Genomic DNA, 21,644 nt, shown 5'->3' with positions numbered 1-21,644 from the left:
CGAGCAAACTTATCCTATCTGGCCAATCGCCTGAACTTGTTATCTGTCCGGCCAGCTGAACATATCACATCTGTCTTGATGACTTGTCCTATCGGGTCAGCCAGCTGAACTAGTTTCATCTGGCCAAACTTATCCCATCTATCCGGCCAAACTTATTTCTGAAATTATCATATCTGGCCAAACTTGTCCTAACTTTTCCAGGCCTGGAAAACACTTAAAATTCCATCAGCGTACAAACCCTGCTTATCCTATCTGGTCAGCCAAACATGTCCCATCTGTCTGGCCAGCTGAACTTAACCCATCTGTACCAAACATGTCCTTTATGTCTGGCTGAACTTATCTTAAATTATTTTATTAGATTTAAAATAATGTTTACAGTATGAAACAAATCATTTTAATTGCACATATGAAATCAAACATGATATGTGAACGGCTGGCTATTAGTTTGATTGAATATGGACGTTGTTTCCTAAAATAACACATTATAAAACAATTATACAAATAGCATTTACTCTGATTTTCCATGACAAAAATAAAATGCCATTTCATTACACATTTCAAAACACTTCTTAAAACTATTTAAAAAAAATAATAATTAAAATTGATAAATTTCTAATTTGCTAGAGAACCTATAAAATATAAAAATGAGCAAAAATAATTCATAATACATAAAAATACTGAAGCATTATGAAAGTCATACCTCAGTTAACCTTCACCATCTGCTACTCCAGATAGTGCCCCCTTGTGGCAGTTTGAACACAGTACCCTAATGTGGCCAGTCCCATTGGCTTCAATCAGAACAGGCAGTTCATACACTTGACGGTTTTGCTGCCGTAGTCGAGGCACTCTGGGCCGATACACTCACAGCAGGCATTGTGGAACCAGCGGTATTTGGAGCCCCCCATGGACTCGCAGTATTGCTTGCACTGGCGGATGGACACGCAGTCGTCAAAGTACACCACAGTGCACATGTTATCTGTGGAGGGGAAAGCCATGGCATTCAAAGGCTTATTTCTCCAAGGAATACAACAAGCAAATATTACCACTATCCATTTGAAAAGTTTACGGAAAACATGCTTAGTCTTCACTTTACATTTATGAAGGTACTCTAAATCAGGGTTTCCCAAACTCTGTCTTGGCCCCCCGGCAAAAGGTAATCCAGCCACACTGGACATATTTAAAAATGTAGGCATAGCCGCATGACTCGTTCAGAATTCCCTGCTCAGAAATATGATCAGAATACTAAAGCTGCATGAACTGTCAAGTGTCCTCTCACACACAGAGAGAGAGGTTCCTAGTCAATTACAAATCACTAGGACCGGTTGCTGAGTAGAAGACAAATGCAGTGGATGCACATGAAAGTCCACAAGGCCAGCAGCAGTAGCAATCTACTCAATTTGCAGGGCTAGCAGCCCACTAAACCCATCAAAAGACAGCCCGAGATTGCATTTGTTTTAATGGAGGGGTCTAGCCACCGAGCTCGGATCAAAGCAGCTTTAGCGATGACTTCATTATAGCTCTCCCTCTCCTAAAACAATATAGACTCTGTCAACGATTTGAGCTATTCATTGACTCTTGGAGTTTCCCTAAAATAGTGGGCTGGACCAAAGTTCATATCTTTAGCACTTACAGTGGTGCCCAATCTGCCAGAATTTTAAAATTGTATTTAACTAGACAGAACAAATTCTTATTTTCAGTGACGGCCTACACCAGCCAAACCAACTTTGGCGACTAGTAAGTATTTTATTTAAACCTCCCGCTTTGGGCTGGATGTTTTAATGTGTAGTTCACAGTCATAACCTGTAAGCATCATGTTACCTAGGTGACCTTGTTGAGCTTCACAATAGAAACTTTTAGACACGATGTGTGAAAAATGACAATATCGGTCCCATGACTTGAATGGTATTTTTGCTACAAATGCTAAACTATCGTAGAATCTTCAGAGTCTTCTGATGAACTAATACTTTGATAAAAGGCATCTTTGTAAGACTGTATGATGTGCCCATGCTCTGTTTATTCTCTTATTAGGGAATACCCAGCAGCTATGATTGTCCCCATAATTCAACCCGCTCATCCCTCCCTACCTTCAGTACTTTGGGTGTTATCGTAGCTGGCGTGGATACTGTTCCCGGTCAGGGAGACATTTTGGTGCTGGTCCTCCAGAGTTTCCAAGAAAGACACCAGGTTCTCATGGTAAGATAGTTCCTCAGCCACGGGGAAGGATACTACCATCATGTTGATGGGTGCTTCACCCTCGGTGAGGGCACGGAACAGTGAGGGGATGGGTCGGTAGAGTTCCTCCACCGTGCTCTTGGAGGTAGCCGGAGTGTCGCTGTAGTTCCTGGGGTTACACATCCCTGTGTGATGGGATGCAGGGAACAAGTTGCTAATTGGTAAATAAATCAAATACTTTTACAATAAATTACTGATCATCAATAAACCACTACTTTTCATATGATACTCAACATTCACTGCACTACACTTGTAAAATAGGATGGGTGCACTACCTTGAACAATCAGTGAATAATGGAAGGAAGTATTTGGAGGAGCTCAATATGATGCAAAAACCAAATACCCATCCTCATTAATCCATTCTGACCCTGGTTGTAGTTTGCCCTTTTCAAATGTGCACCTAGTACGTGGGACCAAGTCACAAGCAAGTCTCAAGTCAAATGGTCAAAGTTTCAAGTCCTAAGTAGAACTGGCAGAGTCTAGAGTCAATTCCAAGTCGTGCATTTTAAGAGCAAGTTGAGCTGAGCCAAGCTATTTCAAGTCAAGTATAAAACAAAAAGAAAGAGACATGCAATGACATCAATCAACTACAAATCTTTGTCTATTTATTGAGGCTAGCAGACAGAACTTTATTTTGTCTACAACACATTTTGATTATGTAATAATACATTTTAACTAATTCCAAATGCAAGCTTTAGAAGATCAATATCAAGCAATTTTGACTTAACAAAAGACCTATGCTAGTAATTGTTGCTTGATGCCCCATTGCTGGTGAGATGGCAAAGTAAACAGTTTATATGCTTGATCCCCACATTTTTTTGGAGCTGTATATTTATGGCAATCCTCTCTAACTTTTTTTTTGCAAGTGTGATTCCTGGGGCTACTCTGGCTGTGTGGAGAGTAATCCACAGAGTCTCCGTGCCACAAAATGAGTGACAAAACCTGGCCAGATAATTTCAAGTCATGAGTTAAGTCGAGGCTCCAAGTAAAGTCTCAAGTTTTTATTTTCTATCATGTCGAGTCTCAAATCATAAAATTTGTGACATGAGTCAGACTCAAGTCCAAATCCTGTGACTCGATTCTACAGTCGTGGCCAAAAGTTGAGAATGACACAAATATTAATTTCCACAAAGTTTGCTGCTTCAGTGTCTTTAGATATTTTTGTCGGATGTTACTATGGAATACTGAAGTATAATTACAAGCATTTCATAAGTGTCAAAGGCTTTTATTGACAATTACATGAAGTTGATGCAAAGAGTCAATATTTGCAGTGTTGACCCTTTTTTTCCCAAGACCTCTGCAATCCGTCCTGACATGCTGTCAATTAACTTCTGGGCCACATCCTGACTGATGGCAGCTCATTCTTGCATAATCAATGCTTGGAGTTTGTCAGAATTTGTGGGTTTTTGTTTGTCCACCCGCCTCTTGAGGATTGACCACAAGTTCTCAATGGGATTAAGGTCTGGGGAGTTTCCTGGCCATGGACCCGAAATATGGATGTTTTGTTCCCCGAGCCACTTAGTTATCACTTTTGCCTTATGGCAAGGTGCTCCATCATGCTGAAAAAGGCATTGTTCGTCACCAAACTATTCCTGGATGGTTGGGAAAAGCTGCTCTCGGAGGATGTGTTGGTACCATTCTTTATTTATGGCTGTGTTCTTAGGCCAAATTGTGAGTGAGCCCACTCCCTTGGCTGAGAAGCAACCCCACACATGAATAGTCTCAGGATGCTTTACTGTTGGCATGACACAGGACTGATGGTAGAGCGGTCTTCTCCGGACAAGCTTTTTTCCGGATGCCCCAAACAATCGGAAAGGGGATTCAGAGAAAATGACTAACCCAGTCCTCAGCAGTCCAATCCCTGTACCTTTTGCAGATTATCAGGTCTGTCCCTGATGTTTTTCCTGGAGAGAAGTGACTTCGTTGCTGCCCTTCTTGACACCAGGCCATCCTCCAAAAGTCTTCGCCTCACTGTGCGTGCAGATGCACTCACATCTGCCTGCTGCCATTCCTGAGCAAGCTCTGTACTGGTGGTGCCCCGATCCCGCAGCTGAATCAACTTTAGGAGACAGTCCTGGCACTTGCTGGACTTTCTTGGGCACCCTGAAGCCTTCATCACTACAATTGAACCACTCTCCTTGAAGTTCTTGATGATCCGATAAATGGTTGATTTAGGTGCAATCTTACTGGCAGCAATATCCTTGCCTGTGAAGCCCTTTTTGTGCAAAGCAATGATGATGGTGCGTGTTTCCTTGCAGGTAACCATGGTTGACAGAGGAAGAACAATGATTCCAAGCACCACCCTCCTTTTGAAGCTTCCAGTCTGTTATTCGAACTCAATCAGCATGACAGAGTGATCTCCAGCCTTGTCCTCGTCAACACTCACATCTGTGTTAACGAGAGAATCACTGACATGATGTCAGCTGGTCCTTTTGTGGCAGGGCTGAAATGCAGTGGAAATGTTTTTGGGGGATTCAGTTCATTTGCATGGCAAAGAGGGGCTTTGCAATTAATTGCAATTCATCTGATCACTCTTCATAACATTCTGGAGTATATGCAAATTGCCATCATACAAACTGAGGCAGCAGACTTTGAAAATTAATATTTGGCGTCATTCTCAAAACTTTAGGCCACGACTGTACAACTCTGGCACCTACCCACACAGTCGCAGCACTCCTCCCACAGCGTGCCCAGACAGAGCATACACTCCTTACAGCATGAGCAGTTCCCATCAGAGGGCCTGCACTGACACAGCTCCTGTACATCACAAAACACACAATGTATATTATAACATGGTCACATTTTATGTACGTGGCAGGACTGATGTACATAAGTGCATAACTCACAATAAGAGAGAAATTCAGCAATAGACAGTGAAGGTGGCACACATTTGCATACATCTTGTATGCATTTAAGCCTTCTATCATGTTGTGCAAACATTCTTTCAATACAGTAGTCTCAGTCTGGCTTTAGTCGTTACGAGGGCCAAAACAATAGAACATTATTTTTGTGTATTGAGCACGTCACGGTTGACTCAAACAAGAAAATAAGCCATACATATCCTGTTAGAAATCACTACGGGCGGGTGTGTGTAACTGCGTATGTTTGAGGAGTGGGCCGACCTTAAGCTGCCTGTTCTGTGACTCCTCCAGTGCGGCTGGGAGGGCAGTTCAAAGGGAGAGCAGAGGTCAAATTCCAGATGTGCACAGGGATGGAGCTAACTGAGCCCACAGTCAAGTGTGGTTGTGGCTGCAACAGCAACCATGGAAGGTATACAGATATCAATCTCCATTGGCCATCGCATGTACAGCCAAGGTAGACTAGGCTACATCCTTTGAAGACACTGTGTGGCTGTAAATGTAAAACATGCGCTTGATTGTAAGCCATGCCAACTTCGGAGTACATTTTTAGTATCTCCGCTTTGTTAGTTGAGTGTTCTCAGAAGGGTTTATTTAGTTTGCAGGTACTGTTATGGTTGTATGCATGTTTCCAGTATAGCGAGAATGTAGAGATTTTAGGTTAATGTAAAATGACATACACACAGTGGAAATGCATTGTGGGAGGTTCATCAAGTCTTAGCTGAATTCCAAGGAATAAAATATTGGCATAACACTATGGCAGTGGCAATTTACTCAGTAAAAAACATGAGAGATTCCTTATAGAAATTCCACAGAGTTCTCTCAAAGTGATTTAGTAACAGAAAAATTATATTTGTGAGATAAAAGTTTACCTAAGCCGAACGCCTTTTAAAAAACGCACTAAGAGTTTAGCCTTCTTACCTGAATGAGGCACTTGCTGACATCACTGGCACAGAGAGCCTTGTTGCAGGCGGTAATCATGGAAAGTCCAGACAGAAGGAAAAGAAGTGCAGTGGATAGTAAAATTTGAGTAGACTTCATTTCCGACACGCACGAAACAACGGTATCCTGCACCGACAAAACAAAGAGTCAGACAAGAATTTGGAATGTACCCCTTATTCAACATCAACAAAATACCTAAACGTCATCGGGACTAAATAAACATACTAATAAAACGCAGGAAAATCGTGTCAAGGAACCATCCCTTTGATTCAATTGTTATGGTAAATTGCCCGTTTGCTTTAAAGGGGCATCATTCCCTTTCTACACAAACCACAATCCGCAAGTCGTCAGACCCACTGCAATGCAAACATTGGTTTCCCGCTTGCTGGCAACTAAATTACATAAAGGTTGCTGCGCATTTAATCTTAAACTCTGAATACATTTAAAATCCATGTTCAAACGTTGTATAGCTATTACGGTAATCTAATTCAATAATAGCATGTTGATCATGCCAGTAGCGCAACCCTCTTAAAAGACCTCAGGGTTACATAAGGAAGGAAAGCTACATTTTATCCTAAAATTAAAACACTTAGTTTGAATAAATTGTATGAAAAGTCTGACAGTTTTCAGGCGCCGTTTATGAACAAACCTCGTGTTTTGGAGAGGCATATCCAAAGCTATAAACACCTTTTCTCAACATCAACTAACTAGGAAGAAAGGATGCCGTTTTTTGTCTTGGTAAAGAACGCACACTGATGAACAATATAATAAACTCACCTTGACCAACTAGTCGATTGTTGCTCCAGAGGTGAAAGTTTCTTAACCCCTTTTCCACCTCTACCTTTCAGAATTAAGCATGTTCTGATGGCGTGACTCTCCACACTCGCTACACAAAGCAGACAGGGGTATGCAAGCGCCTTAAAGATACAGTTACCATTTCAGACACAGGAGCCCTGCTCAGGTGAACCCGAGCCAAGAACTCTGTCAATTGATGTCATGTGATTGGCCATGTCTACTAGTTTGGCAGTGATATATTCGACTGGGCTATACGAATTTATTAGCTTATCACATAGAAAATAGTAGCAACAATTTTTTTCACTGATAATAGTAGCCAGATGAGGACTAGACACCACTCTGAGCCTAGTTCCTTTCTAGGGAGTTTTTCCTGGCCACTGCTTCTTCCTCTGCATTGCTTGTTCTGGGCTGCGTATCTGTAAAGCACTTTGCAACTGCTGGTGTAAAAATACTATAAAATACATGTAATGATAGAGGAATGAAATTATACATTTTGTAGGCTATATATAAATTAATAACTGGAGATTTCATAATGCATTGCAAATAGAGATGCCTTTTATTGTTTATTTCACTTTTGTATATTATCTACCTCACTTGCTTTGGCAATGTTAACATATGTTTCCCATGTCAATAAAGCCCCTTGAATTGAATTGATGAAAGAAAACTAGTTTTCTGGATGAGGAAGGGCGTTCAACTGAGAAAAAAACGAACTGTTACATTATTGCCCAGTAGGTGTAACGTTGTCGCAGTATATGAGTAGAAAAATAAAATCCAACTCACGAGCTTCCGTAGTCAACACTGATGAAGGAAAGGTCTCCTGAAACCAGTAACGGCAACAGCAACGTCTCACTACATTTTAGCCAGTGAGAACTTCATTATTAAATATTGTTTCATTACATTATTAGTAGACTACACAGCAGAGCTGCCACTGGACCAGATGGCTGCGAAAATCAACGAGGCGCACGACCACATTGCCAAGGCTGAAAAATAGTAAGGAAATCTCGCTAGCTAGATGACGCTAGCTAGCTCGCATTTGAGCTATTACAGTAGGTAGTCAGCCACTGTCATAGTATTGGTAATCGTGTATTGTAAAGTACCTATGTATGAAACAAATAGCATAGGAATGGTATTTTCAATTTAGCAAGCTAGCTTGCCATTCTAGATAGGAAGCCAGCTGAGCTGCACTGCAGTTAAGCCTGTCGGTATCACTTCATCAATACTAGGGCGTCCACACCTGTATTACATCCTATGGCAAATTCATATGATTGTAACTTTTTTCAGAGGCAATGCTGCTGTAATGTTTGGCACTGAATATGATGCATTTTCCCCACAGTTTAAAGACTAGCTTCATGAAATGGAAGCCTGACTATGACAGTGCTGCATCAGAGTACTCAAAAGCAGGTATTGTATCCCAAAGGCTCATACATTCTATGCAGCAGCAATTTGGACCCGAATGCATGTCCCCTACTACAACAACATTTGATAGTCTAGTTGGTCAATAGCACACTGTCAGTAATATTAGGCTATATTGCAGAAGTGTTGCTCAAGTTGTCTTATGATTTGGCTTATTATAAATGCATAATAAAGCATTCCCTTCTCGCCCAGCTGTTGCCTTTAAAAATGCCAAGATGCTTGAAGAAGCGAAGGAGGCGTACCTGCAAGAGGCAGAGGCACATACCAACAACAAAACGTATCCTTTCACTGCCAATGGGGAGGGAGGCTTATAAATGGTTTTGCAGGTTAGGTTTGAACAACGTAATTGTATATGCTGTATTTGAAAATTGTGGACCACAAAGATCTGATAATAACATCAACGTTTTCTTTAACTCAACTCAATGTACAGACTTTTCCATGCAGCCAAGTGAGTATAAAAGATCTAGGCCTATCCTATGTAATGATATTAATAGAACCAGAAGGACACTGATTTGTCTACGTCTGGTTGTATTGAATGTTGCTAAGGAGACCTTTCTGTTACAGAGCACTTGAGGCAGCTGGTATGATGCTCAAGGTTAGTGTTAATGTGATAAACATTATTGTCAATCATATATACTTGTTATCAGGGGTCGGGTGAAATTTACTGTTGCGTTTATGCCAGAGTTTTTAATTTTTTGTTGCCCCCTTCTGGATTAAAGGCTTTGTTTTTAGCCAGACGCTTTTGACACATGACTACTGTTTTTTAATATTAACTAGCTACTAACGCTAATCACTGACAGACATATTTCTTCTCTCCAGGACATGCAGAGGATACCAGAGGCTATCCAGTATATTGAGAGAGCAAGCATGATGTATGTAGAGAATGGCACCCCAGACACTGCAGCCTTGGCCCTCGACAGAGCTGGAAAGTACGTACCGGTAGCCAATATTGATCATCTTAGACGGTCTCTCAAAATGAATTCCCTGTCAACATTGGCATGTCACTGTAAACGTATGATGATGCTCGTTGTTATTCCTCGTTTTGATGCTTAGGCTACTTAAGTTAAAGTTGCCCTTTCTTTTATCAGGCTAATCGAATCACAGGATCTAGCAAAAGCAGTGGATCTGTACCAGAAAGCTGCATCAGTGTTTGAGGTACGACTTGAATTTTTGATACTAGCGAACACCAATCATTGAGTTTCTTCCAAGCCACAGCCTCAGTTCAGGGTCACATCTGCAGGAATCTCAGTCTTATTTAATTGATATTGGATATATATTAATGTGATGAAAAGTGACCAAATCAATCAAAATATTCTTGATATGATGAATGTGTATTTCTGCAGAATGAAGACCGTCTACGTCAAGCTGTAGAGATGCTGGGGAAAGCATCAAGACTTCTCGTCAGGCAACACAAGTAAATTCTCACCTGCTTTACAGATTGTTCTACCTTTCCTACTCATTCCCTTCCAGCTAACTGTTGTTTTTGGCCCGTCAGGCTTGATGAAGCAGCAGTGTCGATTCAGAAGGAAAAGAACATGTATAAAGAAATAGAGAATTACCCAACGTGTTTTAAGGTGTGTTTAAGGATCTTTTCACTTATTTAGCCTGATAAAGACAATTGACCGCGTTCAAAAGTGAGCAGACTGTGTTATTATTCCCCCTGTTGTGAAGATTAAAACCAAATGGTTGCCTGTGTATTTTCTTCTTCAGAAAACCATTGCCCAAGTGCTAGTCCACCTTCACAGAAATGACTTCGTAGCAGCAGATAAATGTGTTCGAGAGAGTTACAGGTACTGACTTTACATTTGTCTAACTAAAAGGTAAATATGAAGGTTATGAATTTTGTTATGTTTGATTAGGGATTCATAATTCTGGTAACTTACCCCAAATTCCAGAAATCCCGGGTTGGAATATTCCTGGAGTCAGGAGGTAATAAGCACGGAATCTGTGAATACTCCACCCGGGATTTCTGGAAAGATTTCTGGAAAACTTGGGAATTTTGGGAAAGTTACCGGAATTTTGCAACCCTATGCTTGACCATTCTAAACTTTGACCCTAGTCTGCCAGGCTTCAGTGGGAGTGAGGACTGTATTGCTTTGGAGCAGCTCCTGCAGGGCTACGACGAGCAGGATGAGGACCAAGTGCACTGCGTCTGTAACTCACCCTTATTCAAGTACATGGACAATGATGTGAGTGTTCTGCCTTGTGGCTTATACTGTATGTAACCATCATTCACTTCAAAGCATGTCATCACATCATTTGAGTATCTACTTCTCTCAATTGTGTTCTGTTGTCTCCTTTGATCACATTTAAGGTCTTTAAAAGGTATGGAATCATGAGCTGTCCTTTCCTTATGAAACCTCTCTCCTAGCCACCCCATAGATGCATTTCCAGGCTAGCCTGAATAATGCAGTCATTTATTAATAGAAACAATAGCAGTCCAACTGCTTGCTTACCTGCGTTACCCCTCTAGACCCTGCTTTCTTGTTGTTTTGTACGATTTATAATTTTTTAAATTTCTTTAGATCTATTTCTTAAACCTCTCCTGATCAATTCCAGAAAGACACACACACACCTGACTCAAACTAACCAAGGGTTTTCTGATTAGTTCATTAGTTGAATCTGCTGTGCTAGTTTAGGAAGAGATCAAAAACATGGAACTGGCTGGGGGTACTCAATGAGAGGTTTAGGAAACACTTCTGAGAAACAAATACTGTAGAGACAACTTGCCATAACCTGACCACAGTGCCAATTGTCTTGCAGTATGCAAAGTTGTCCATCAGCCTGAGGGTTCCCGGGGGGGGTAAGAAGAAGGCTCCTGCTTCAGCTGCCGATGCCGGGGAAGGAGGAGCGGGGGCAGGGGAGGCTGATGAGGATGAGTACGCTGGTGGGCTATGTTAGCCACAGAACCTGGACTTCCTGTCTGGACCAGAGCACTTTCAGTTACCTGTTAAGGGTGGGTGTCGGAATCTTCCACAGCCCTCCCATTCTCAGCATGCCAGGGGGTCGTGAACTTTGCCTTGCCTCCCATCGCCAGATGTATCCTAGAAAACAACTGTAGGCACTCTAACCATCAAGCATAACGAGTTATGCTCATAACAATAACATAAGCATGGTATTATAATATCACTGTGCAAAATAATCAAACACTACTTAAAGATTTGAAAATATTATTTGTCCCTTTTGGGGTTTACTGCGATTGTAAAATAATGTATATTTTGCTACATTTGAAGTGATATAAAACATTTGATTTTGAATGTTGATCTAGGTTTGGTAATGCATTTGTTGTATTTGCCTCAATGGATCATCAAGGTGTTTTCTCATTCAATCTACAACAGTATGCAACAAGATACTCAGTGTGAAAATAATGATTTGCACGTTCACCTTACAATATCAAACTCTGTGCCTCAATGATTGATGCGTAAAGGGGTGGATGAGACGATTTCTGAATTTGTACAGTATGAAGTGTTGAAAGCAGCCATTCCAGTTACTATTGTGTGTGAAGGCACTTATAATGAATCAAATTTATGTTAAGAAAATAATATATTTGGGTAATTGGTATATTATTGTACTTTAGTTTCTTCTAGATTTCAGAATGCCTTTCCATTTGTATTATATGTTATGCCTGGTACATTGGAACTGACTGAAAGCTAGATGATGATTCATGTTTACAACTAATCTTAAAATGTGTGTCAAGTCTTGTGGAGTATGCAGGCTTGATGTTTGTGGCATGCCCTCAGTGTTTACTGAATCAAGTCATGGAATAAAATGGCAGCAGGTCAGCTTTCAAACATTTGTTACATTCAGGTCACTGAACCTCGATAACGTCACAAACTAGATTCCTTACACATGAAAACAATCTATTCACTTACACATGTTGCTGCATTTTCCAATGCATAGATTTGATGGCCTTGATCACATTTTGGTTGAACATATGAACTTGTACATTTAAAATAACACTAACTTGCAATATCAAAAACAATGGGTTTTCAAGCAATCAAATATAACCGACACAGGTTACACACGTCAACGACAGTATCTCTATTTAGGCCCTCAATTCATAGGTCTTTATAGGGGCGCCATCAAGATGGACATGCTCCATAATATAGAAATATAATTCTATGCTCTATACAGTGTTCATCACATCACTGTTTTTCCCTTTATTGTTTCTCTTTCCTAGGTGTACTACAGGTTCAAACAAAACCAAAAACGTAATCCCTTTGTGGTGAGATGATACACATTTCCTGAGAACGATGTCTGCCACAGCTCCCTTGATTACTCCGTAGAAACAAAATAACGGCAACAAATGATTGTAACTTCCCACTGCGCGCAGACGTCAATTCAACGTCTATTACACGTTGGTTCAACGTAATTTCATTGAAATTACATGGAAACAACGTTGATTAAACCAGTGTGTGCCCAGTGGGTTGTCTTCAACCTCTCGTTGTTGTCTTGCTGGAAAAGCCAAAGCACTTCCAGGTAGGTTACTGTTAAGGGAAATATCTTGGAAAATCAAAGTGTCTAGTGTCTCTCAGTCGCTGCCCACTTCTCTTCGCTTTTCCCTTCTCCTGTGTTAGCTCAAGAAAACATGTCTGTTCAAGTTTACAGCCAGCTATCAGTATATTGCACAACCCTTGGTTCATGTTTCCCAATAGGAAAAAGGCCAGACGTCTGGAGGCAGGCAGGACAGCTGCAGTCTGTCTCCCTGTCTGTCTGTGACATCTCAAACACACTGACTGATGGCTGCAATTCTTCAGAGTTGTACTAAACGAGTACAAACAAAAAACAGCTTCTTACAGAGGAGGCTGGTGAGGGGAGGACGGCTCATGATAATTGATGGAATGGTATCTAACGCATGGAAACCAGGTGTTTGATACCACTAAATTAATTCCGTTCCAGCCATTACTATGCTCGCGTCCTCCTAATTTAAAGTGCCACCAGCCACCGCTGTTCTTCAAAGTCACCTTTCATGTGTAGGTCATTGTTTTTCATGGCAGGCTTGATAGGGAGAGGGTCCCTTATTACCATCCCACCAAAATACAGGGAGCGTAGCGAGCTAGCTACTTCCTGCTGGATTGTGCTTTTTTCATGTCTCTTCCCCCCACTAGGTGGCACTGTCATTTAGTTTTTTGGTCCCTGGTCCACTTGATCATAGTCTCTGGTGAGCGGTAGAGGAAGATGAGCTTGGCATATAGGTCTTCCTCCAGCTCCAGCTCGCCTGTCTCTCTGACCAGGAAGATGTCGGTACACAGCTTCAGGATGCGGTCCACGGCGGGCAGTTCCTCGAACATGATGGAATGGGAGATGCCGCTGAAGAACTCGCGCACAAACTTGCCAATGACCAGCACCACCGACGCGTACAGGCCCATGATCCTGTCGGTGAGAGACAAAATAACACATTATAAGCCTTGTTATAATACATTAAAAAGGCACATACATGCTTATACAAGTGATAAAGCATTATAAATGCAGGAAACCTTTTAGTAAGCAACACCAGGGTTGTGTCCAGTAAGCACAACACAACATTTTGAAATGAGCTGGTACTGCCTGACAAACAATGAAAAATGATGATTGTGTGTCTCACTGAACATGAGTTACATGACCCAAGTCAGACCGTCAGATATCCTCCACTCACCCGTATCCTGCCAGGAAGCCCAGACTGGGCGGGCTGACTTTGTCACTGAACACGTAGAGCTGGAGGCCTGCCTCTCTCTTCTTCCCCACCGCCGCACCCCTCATCTGGATCTGTCCCGCCGATGGCTGGTCTACGATCCACCACTCCTGGATCTCACCACTGCTGTTGTGGGTTCTCTCCAGGTCGAGCAGGATGTTCTTGTAGCCATTGTCTGAAATGGAGATATCATAAACGATACATCAACAGTAATAAGAGGGCGATGCGTCAGTTCAAAACAGAAGTGTTCATTTCAGGACGATGTAAATGTATAAATGTTTCTATCCATATGAAGTCATTCCAGGTTTAAGGATTCGTGCATTACCTTTATGGAGTTGTTCTATAGGTTTGGCATTGGAGTCACTGGGAGCTCTGAGGAAGCATGGGAAGACTTGTGCTATGACCCTGGAGAGGAGAGAAAGAGACGTGACATTTAAAGATGCAGTCCGGGATCTTAATCACAACAAAACAGAACATATTGTACGAGTTGGATTTGTAACATATCATACCAATTGCAACAACCAAAAATGTATGATGTTGTACACAATTCAAACTGGGACCCGTTTTGGCTCGTGAGCACCACTTTCAAAACTGCTGGCTCAAATTATACAAAGTTGTGGAGCGTCACTTTAATGATGAATGATTTATCAAGCATCTATAAAATACCTTATGAAGGGGTTATGAAGGCTTAATTAAGCCTGAAAAGTCGTAGTCTGTTTCTCTTAGCATAGGCTACTTACACAGCCTGGTTTCTGGTCCCATTCAGTAGATCTACTAACTCTTGTCGTGTTGTCATATCAAGGTATGTTACATGTTTATCTGTTGCAACTTCAGCTTTGGCTCCAAGACTGAGATTCCTGTTGAAGAGAGAAAAATCCCAATTACAGACAGTAGATATTTTGCAAGTCAAAAATAGTACACCATACATTCTTTCCCATACATATTACTTTGTGCACTTGTAAATGGGCAGATATCTCAGATATTTTACGTCTCTAAAGTACTATGTAATCTATGTGGACCTACTGTAGTTACTAAGTTATTTTACCAAGTTACAGTTCAAAACACTTTTGAGTTTCTAAGAAGTGTGTGAGTATAGTGGCTCTACTCAGTCTGTAAAGCTGAAGCGTTACAGATTCCCCGATAGAAATGTAAAAGGTCATTTCCGATTGAGCCGACGTATGCAGCGTTTACCGTGAATGCAGCCTCCGCTAAAGCGGGAACATTGCCTTTAAATTTAAATCACTGTGTAAAGTCGAACTTCCACGATGCGGATTGAATAGAGGTTTGGTTCTCACTCCGATAGTAAGTGAGTATATTTCCATACATGTGTGTATTTGAGTATTGGTTCCTCCAGCGTAGTGGTCATTAGGGCACGCAACGGAAAACAGTTGAAAGTGTTTTGCAACGCTAATGAAAATTAGTATCTTATTGGACTGTTTCAGTCAGTTTTCTTCCCATTTGGTGCCTAATGAACAGGGCCCTGGTTCTCTTACCTCTGGATGGTCCAGGACATGGTGACTGGGAAGTATTCCTCCTTGCTGAGAACATCCATAAGGTTCTTCCTGCTGGGGGGGCTGATGGTCCACAGGGAATTGGAACTGCCCTCCAGCTCCGCCACAGTCACATCCTCTGACGTGTATGCCTCCAAGAACTGCATCGCTGACTGCATAGAAGTATGGAAATATTAAAACACACAATACTTACATTTGCAAGTCCCTGGTGAGTAGGAGGAGAAAGGCCTTACTTATAGTAATACACAGTAATATATTCAAACCAGAATGAATTAGTATTCAAACCTATAGCATCAAAAGATATTGGAAAAGCTTTAGAAATCTGGCCTAAAATTAAGATTCATAAAGCAAGCTTTAAAATGGGTGGTTTTCTTACCGGAATGTAGTTGTACGAATTCATGAAGTCTGAAAAATCTGCTTTGCTGATGTCCTTCAGTTGATTTTGCTGGGCACTCATAGTGAAGATGGGCTGAAGGAAGAGATACCAATGTTAGATACTAAAATCAGATAGTAATGTGTCAAACTCTAAAATTAACAAATGGCAATAAAGAACTGATACTGTCAACCAGGGTTGGTGTCAATTCCATTTAAATTCAGCCAATTCATTAGGTAAACAGAAATAAATGGAATTGCCCCAAACCCTGCCTTTGACACAGTTTTCAGACCTGAAAGCCTCCCAGGGTGATGGTGACCGATACGTCCAGAGGTTTGTTGACCACCCCGGCCACGGACTTGACCAACGACATGAAAAGCAGGGGGAACCAAACGATGCAGATGAGCAGCATGACGATCAAACCTCCCATCCCATACTTCACCACCTTCTTCTTCTTCTGCCCGCGAGGCTGGGGGTACCTCTGGTAAACAACACACATACAGGATTAAGCCTCTGAATAGAACAAATTGTTCAGGGAAATAAATTATCAAGTTTAGTTACAGTTTTTATGAACATTTGTTAACTTTTGGCGAACCTACATAATTGGTGCCTTTATTTTTATAGTGCTTTTCAATGCAAGTAACAAAGTGCTTCACATCATAAAATAATACAATAAAAGTACTAACAAAAAACCTCAAACCTGCTGTATCTCATTTCCACAAAGCCTATCTGACAACATACTATCTTCTTCCCCTCTAAGCCTCATTCAGAGATGGATAGGGAGGTCCTAGAGAACTAACACAGCGGCCGTGGTCCCTCACCTTCTCTGACATCCTCCAGCACTTGAGAACAAAGATGTGAGCGTAGATGTCCTCTACACAGATCCAGCTGGACAAGCTGAGAGTGGTGTCCGTCCACACCCAGTCCATCACCGCTCGCAGCTCTGTCAGGAACGGGACCAGGCGGAACCTGGAAATCAGGAATATTTAGGACAATGTTAGGGTAATGTTAGGACCAACAGTCAATATAGGTTATGAACCAGCTTATGGCAGGCAGGTATTGGGAGCATGTGCCATCACTGATGAAATTAGTCTCATACCTTTTTCAGAAATTCATTCAATTCATGATTATGCTGTCGTTTTGTGATTGTAGTTACACTAGTCTTCAGAGCACTCACCCTTGGAAGAGGAATAGGTTGAGGTAGTTGTAACTCTTGGTGAGAAAGTTGCCCAGCACGCGGGTGGGGTAGCCACAGCGGATCTGATAGGCCGACAGGCCAAAGTAGATGCACTTGACAAAGTACCACAGCTGGGCCACTGTGTTCTTACTGAACCGTCTGGTGATTAAAATGAAAACAATGTTAACGAGAATTTTTTGAAGTAACTTGAAAACATTCACCATTATGCGTTACTAATGAAGCAACTATTTAGTAAGCAATATACAGTATTTAAAAGAAAGAGGGAGCTGGTTATGACTATATGATTAAATTACTAAATGTTAATGTTATTTCTCCACATTCATACCTTTCTGTGACTCCAGGCAGGATGAAGAACATCCAGAAGTGGATACCGAACACCAGGATGACCTGAAAGATGACTTTTCCCATGACAGTCTTGCGGAGGTAGAGTGCTCGGTCGATGATCATGGTGCCAAACTGGATCAGTACCATCACCAGGAAGGCCTCTGGAACCTGGTCCTCCGACAGGGAGGAAGTGATGTCAGCTGCGGCAGAGTGTTTCTATGAGGGACAGGAAGTCATGTTATTTATTTGGAAGGTTTTTGTTTTCTTCAATATTTCAAGTTCAAATGTGTTCTTGGCCATTTAGGGAACATTTCAATTCATTGCACTTGGTTTCAATCACAAACACAATGAATAAGGACAGTTTATAGTAGAAAGTATTCAGACCCCTTGACTTTTTCAAAATGTTGTTAGGTTACATCCTTATTCAAAAATTGATTAAATTGTTGTTATTCCTCATCAATCTACACACAGTACCCCATAATAACAAAGCAAAAAACAGGTTTTTAGAAATTGTTGATATCAATTTATTAAAAATAAAAAACTGAAATATTACATTTATGTAAGTATTCAGACCCTTTACTCGGTACTTTGTTGTTGCACCTTTGGCAGCGATTACAGCCTCGAGTCTTCTTGGGTATGTCACACCTGTTTTTGCGGAGTTTCTCCCATTCTTCTCTGCAGATCCTCTCAAGCTCTGTCAGGTTGGATGGGGAGCGTTGCTGCATAGCTATTTTCAGGTCTCTCCAGAGATGTTCGATCAGGTTAACGTCAGGGCTCTGGCTGGGCCAGAAGCCACTCCTGCGTTGTCTTGGCTGTGTGCTTAGGGTCGTTGTCCTGTTGGAAGGTGAACCTTCGCCCTAGTCTGAGGCCCTGAGCGCTCTGGAACAGGTTTTCATCAAGGATCTCTCTGTACTTTGCTCCGTTCATCTTTGCCTCGATTCCTGACTAGTCTCAGTCCCTGTTGCTGAAAAACATCCCCACAGCATGATTCTGCCACCACCATGCTTCATTGTAGGGATGGTGCCAGGTTTCCTCCAGACGTGAAGATTAGCATTCAGGCCAAAGAGTTCAATCTTGGTTTCATCAGACCAGAGAATCTTGTTTCTCATGGTAGAAGAGTGTTTAGGTGCCTTTTGGGAAACTCCAAGTGGGCTGTCATGTGGCTTTTATTGAGGAGTGGCTTCTTTCTGGCCACTCTACCATAAAGGTCTGATTGGTGAAGTGCTGCAGAGATGGTTGTCCTTCTGGAAGGTTCTCCCATCTCCACAGAGGAACTCTGGAGCTCTGTAAGAGTGACCATCGGGTTCTTGGTCACCTCCCTGACCAAGGCCCTTCTCCCCCGATTGCTCAGTTTGGCCGGATGGCCAGCTCTAGGAAGAGTCTTGATGGTTCCAAACTTCTTCCATTTAAGAATGATGGAGGCCACCGTGTTCTTGGGGACCTTCAATGCTGCAGAAACGTTTTGGTACCATTCCCCAGAGCTGTGCCTCGAAAAAATCCTGTCTCGACACTATGAGGACAATTCCTTGCACCTCATGGCTTGTTCTTTGCTCTGACATGCACTGTCAACTGTGGGACCTTATATAGACAGGTATGTGCCTTTCCAAATCATGTCCAATCAATTGTATTTACCACAGGTGGACTCCAAACAAGTTGTAGAAACATCTCCAAGATGATCAATTGAAACAGGATGCACTTGAGGTCAATTTCGAGTCCCATAGCAAAGGGTCTGAATACTTATGTAAATAAGGTATTTGTTTTTAATTTATTACACATTTTCAAAAATGTCTAAAAATCTGTTTTCGCTTCGTCATTATCGGGTATTGTGTATAGATTGCTGATGATTTTTTATGTATATAATCCATTTTAGAATAAGGCTGTAACGTAAAACAAAATGTCGAAGGCACTGTATATATCAAACTTACCCCAAAAGCCCAGAAGCCGAAGACGATGATGATAAAGTCCACAGTGTCGGCCAGGAACATGAGCACATAGACGTCTGTCACAGCACTATACTCTGGGTGGATCAGGTTGTAGAAGAACTGACGGATGGGAATGTAGATCTCCAGAGTTCTTAACAGAGAATGGCCAAAGATTTAGAAACAATTATCTGTTCATGTAAACAAGGTAAACTAAATACCTTTATGAACAAATAGTGTTTTTTTTATTAACAATTTATTATCCTGAAAAGTGACTGAATATTGCCAGTTAGTAGCCGAATAAAAGTATAATGTGGCACCTTCAAGTCGACATTCAAACGTGACATCCAGACCACCTACTTCTTGACAATGAAGCTCTTGGCTTTGATGAGCTGCTCTCTGAGTTTGTCCAGGATCTTCTCCTTCTTGCTCCTCTGCTGGACACTCCGCACACTGTCCCCTCTCCGTAGGCTCTGCCTTGAGCTCACGCTGTCTGTAGAGTGACTAGGTTTGGTGAGGTTCGGAAGACATGGGCCTCACAAATTACATCATTAAAAGTCTAGACATTTCCCCCAAACGAGCCCAATAAGAGAGTTATTCTTCAGCACTTAGGAGCCAGTGTGACCTCACCTCCTCTGGAATGGCCGGAGCGCAGGGTGCGCTGGGAGAGGTGGGAAGCGGCGCTGGAGCTCTTGCGGCGCAGCTGGGTGGAGGTGGACAGGGAGTGGAAGCGGCGGGGGAAGCGGGCGCGTACCGATTCCAGCAGGGAGCTACTGCCCCCCAAGGCCTGCTTCTCCGCACGCCTGGAGCTGGACCTCTTCTCCCTGTCATCGTGGTGCTGCTTAGGGGTTTCTCCCCCTCCTCCCCTGGGGTCATCCTCGTCCCACAGCCCATGACACTGGAGGTCAAGAGCAAGGAATAGAATGGTTATTACACCAGTGTGCTAAACATAACCGTGTATCAATACAGGTAATAAGTAACAATTAACAATGTAGTTAAAGGGGTAGTCCACTTTTTAAAAGTTGTATCTTATTTTCGAAAAAAGTGAACTCCCTTAAAGGAATAACCATGTAGCTAAAGACTTAGTGGGCACCTTGAGAATAGATCTGTGGAAGAACAGAGCTAGCAGCTGAACCAGGTCATAGTGCACGTATCCCTCCCTCTTCTCCACACCGATGATGTTGGGAGGGTGGAAGGGTTTGGACTTGTCCAGCTCAATGTTCTGGTTGAAGGGGAAAAAACCAAACTGGAAGAAGTACTTGATCACGATGGTGACCTGGTGGTATAGAGAGATCGGGGAAAATCGTAAAAATATATAGATGCATGACTCATAACATAAACATTTTCTATAAACACTATTAATTGAGTACAGTGTAGTAGAATTGAGTTTATATCATAAAATAGCATTATTTCCACCCTGAACAATAATTGCATTTTCATAGCTGGATAAAACAAATATATTTATGAAAATGTGCAATTTAAAATATTAAAGGTATTGTTCACCCTAATTCATTTGGGTTACCTATCCCTTTAATACTGCATGGGACAAGGAGTAGGGGCAGATTTACATTGATAAAAACCTGACTAAGTGCTTCTGTGTTAATACCTCTGTGTAGACGATAGCGGTCATCCAGAAGCGTTTGCTGGGCCTTGGGACAGACAGCATGGCCCAGAGGAAGATGAGGATGGGCAGAACGAGCGTGGCCACGGACGCTGAGATCATGTGGTTGAGGATGATGACCAGGAAACACACCATCTCTGAGTGGGCCACAAGCATGTTGTAGAGAGCATAGAGCAGCTGGAGCAGCGCCGGTTGGTTGCCGTAGAAACGCTCAGAGTCTTCCAGCTCCTCGTCGTAGAACATCCTGATGGAGAGAGAGAAAAAGGGAGCGAGGGTCTATCAAGGTGGACTCTAAAAACCTAAATCCTTTGGAAATGTCAAATAAACAAACTAACCTGAACCTCGATTTCCGGCTTTCTGATAGCCGAGCGATTAACAGTATTTGGTAATGCAATTGGCAACACAAGACTAGCTGTGACTAAATACAATACCTATTGCGTAGCAGATCGCTGGCGGTCAGCTCATGGGTGAGCGAGGGAAACGTGGTGCTCGTGATGCCCGACAGAAAATCTGACTTCTCGTCAGGCGTCACCACAACTAGCCTCTTCCCATGATGGGTCCTACTGGATGAGACCTGCTCGGCCCCCTCCCTGTCCAGGCCCGTGGCCCTGCTGTATGAGGGGGGGATGTCTGTGTCTGTGGGGATGGTACTGGAGAGGTCTGCCTGGTAGAGCTGGAGCTCACTGTGGTGGGCGTAGCACGGCCCCCTCCCCCACCCTGCCCGTTCGGTCTCTAGGACCCTGTCCCGGCTGTCCCAGTCCATTCCCCTAGACCTGGAGAGAACACT

The 21,644-nt window shown here is 42.3% G+C and overlaps 3 protein-coding genes across 3 annotated transcripts in view; 1 reads left to right on the top strand and 2 right to left on the bottom strand.

Annotated features, from left to right (window-relative positions):
• Positions 1 to 381: 381 nt before the first annotated feature.
• On the bottom strand, positions 382 to 6,895 carry tws1a (Twisted gastrulation protein homolog 1-A). Its single transcript, NM_001141196.2, is given in 5 exon segments — positions 382 to 976; positions 2,085 to 2,357; positions 4,890 to 4,989; positions 6,012 to 6,158; positions 6,810 to 6,895. Coding segments are annotated over 4 exon segments (675 nt in total). The 5' UTR covers positions 6,132 to 6,158; positions 6,810 to 6,895; the 3' UTR covers positions 382 to 794.
• A 665-nt stretch (positions 6,896 to 7,560) lies between these two features.
• Positions 7,561 to 12,031, top strand: LOC106590336 (gamma-soluble NSF attachment protein). The gene is made up of 12 exons (XM_014181234.2): positions 7,561 to 7,817; positions 8,161 to 8,228; positions 8,433 to 8,517; positions 8,671 to 8,688; positions 8,805 to 8,835; positions 9,060 to 9,169; positions 9,329 to 9,395; positions 9,584 to 9,654; positions 9,736 to 9,814; positions 9,951 to 10,030; positions 10,300 to 10,429; positions 11,004 to 12,031. Exons 1-12 carry the CDS (start codon positions 7,765 to 7,767, stop codon positions 11,139 to 11,141), a joined length of 930 nt encoding a protein of 309 aa, XP_014036709.1. The 5' UTR covers positions 7,561 to 7,764; the 3' UTR covers positions 11,142 to 12,031.
• The window catches only part of LOC106590335 (piezo-type mechanosensitive ion channel component 2-like), a 156,859-nt gene continuing 147,234 nt past the window's right edge, over positions 12,020 to 21,644 (bottom strand). Inside the window, 16 exon segments of the mRNA XM_045710585.1 lie at positions 12,020 to 13,613; positions 13,876 to 14,086; positions 14,237 to 14,316; positions 14,652 to 14,768; positions 15,405 to 15,574; positions 15,799 to 15,891; positions 16,088 to 16,276; positions 16,617 to 16,764; positions 16,973 to 17,131; positions 17,319 to 17,533; positions 19,243 to 19,390; positions 19,597 to 19,729; positions 19,867 to 20,134; positions 20,330 to 20,512; positions 20,843 to 21,101; positions 21,289 to 21,644. The exon segment at positions 21,289 to 21,644 is cut by the window's right edge and continues 157 nt beyond it. Coding sequence (XP_045566541.1) covers positions 13,358 to 13,613; positions 13,876 to 14,086; positions 14,237 to 14,316; positions 14,652 to 14,768; positions 15,405 to 15,574; positions 15,799 to 15,891; positions 16,088 to 16,276; positions 16,617 to 16,764; positions 16,973 to 17,131; positions 17,319 to 17,533; positions 19,243 to 19,390; positions 19,597 to 19,729; positions 19,867 to 20,134; positions 20,330 to 20,512; positions 20,843 to 21,101; positions 21,289 to 21,644 — 2,985 coding nt within the window. The 3' untranslated portion in view covers positions 12,020 to 13,357.

Source organism: Salmo salar, chromosome ssa29, assembly GCF_905237065.1.
Source record: "Salmo salar chromosome ssa29, Ssal_v3.1, whole genome shotgun sequence".
NCBI lineage: Eukaryota > Metazoa > Chordata > Actinopteri > Salmoniformes > Salmonidae > Salmo > Salmo salar.
The sequence above is the reverse complement of the archived record's forward strand: the minus strand, read 5'-3'. Positions and strand labels throughout refer to the sequence as shown.

Coding starts and splice junctions, on each gene's coding strand:
- LOC106590336 (XM_014181234.2), top strand. CDS start 7,765: ATGGCTGCGAAAATCAACGAGGCGCACGACCACATTGCCAAGGCTGAA. Junction 7,818..8,160: donor ATTGCCAAGGCTGAAAAATA/GTAAGGAAATCT, acceptor TTTTCCCCACAG/TTTAAAGACTAGCTTCATGA. Junction 8,836..9,059: donor CAGCTGGTATGATGCTCAAG/GTTAGTGTTAAT, acceptor TCTTCTCTCCAG/GACATGCAGAGGATACCAGA.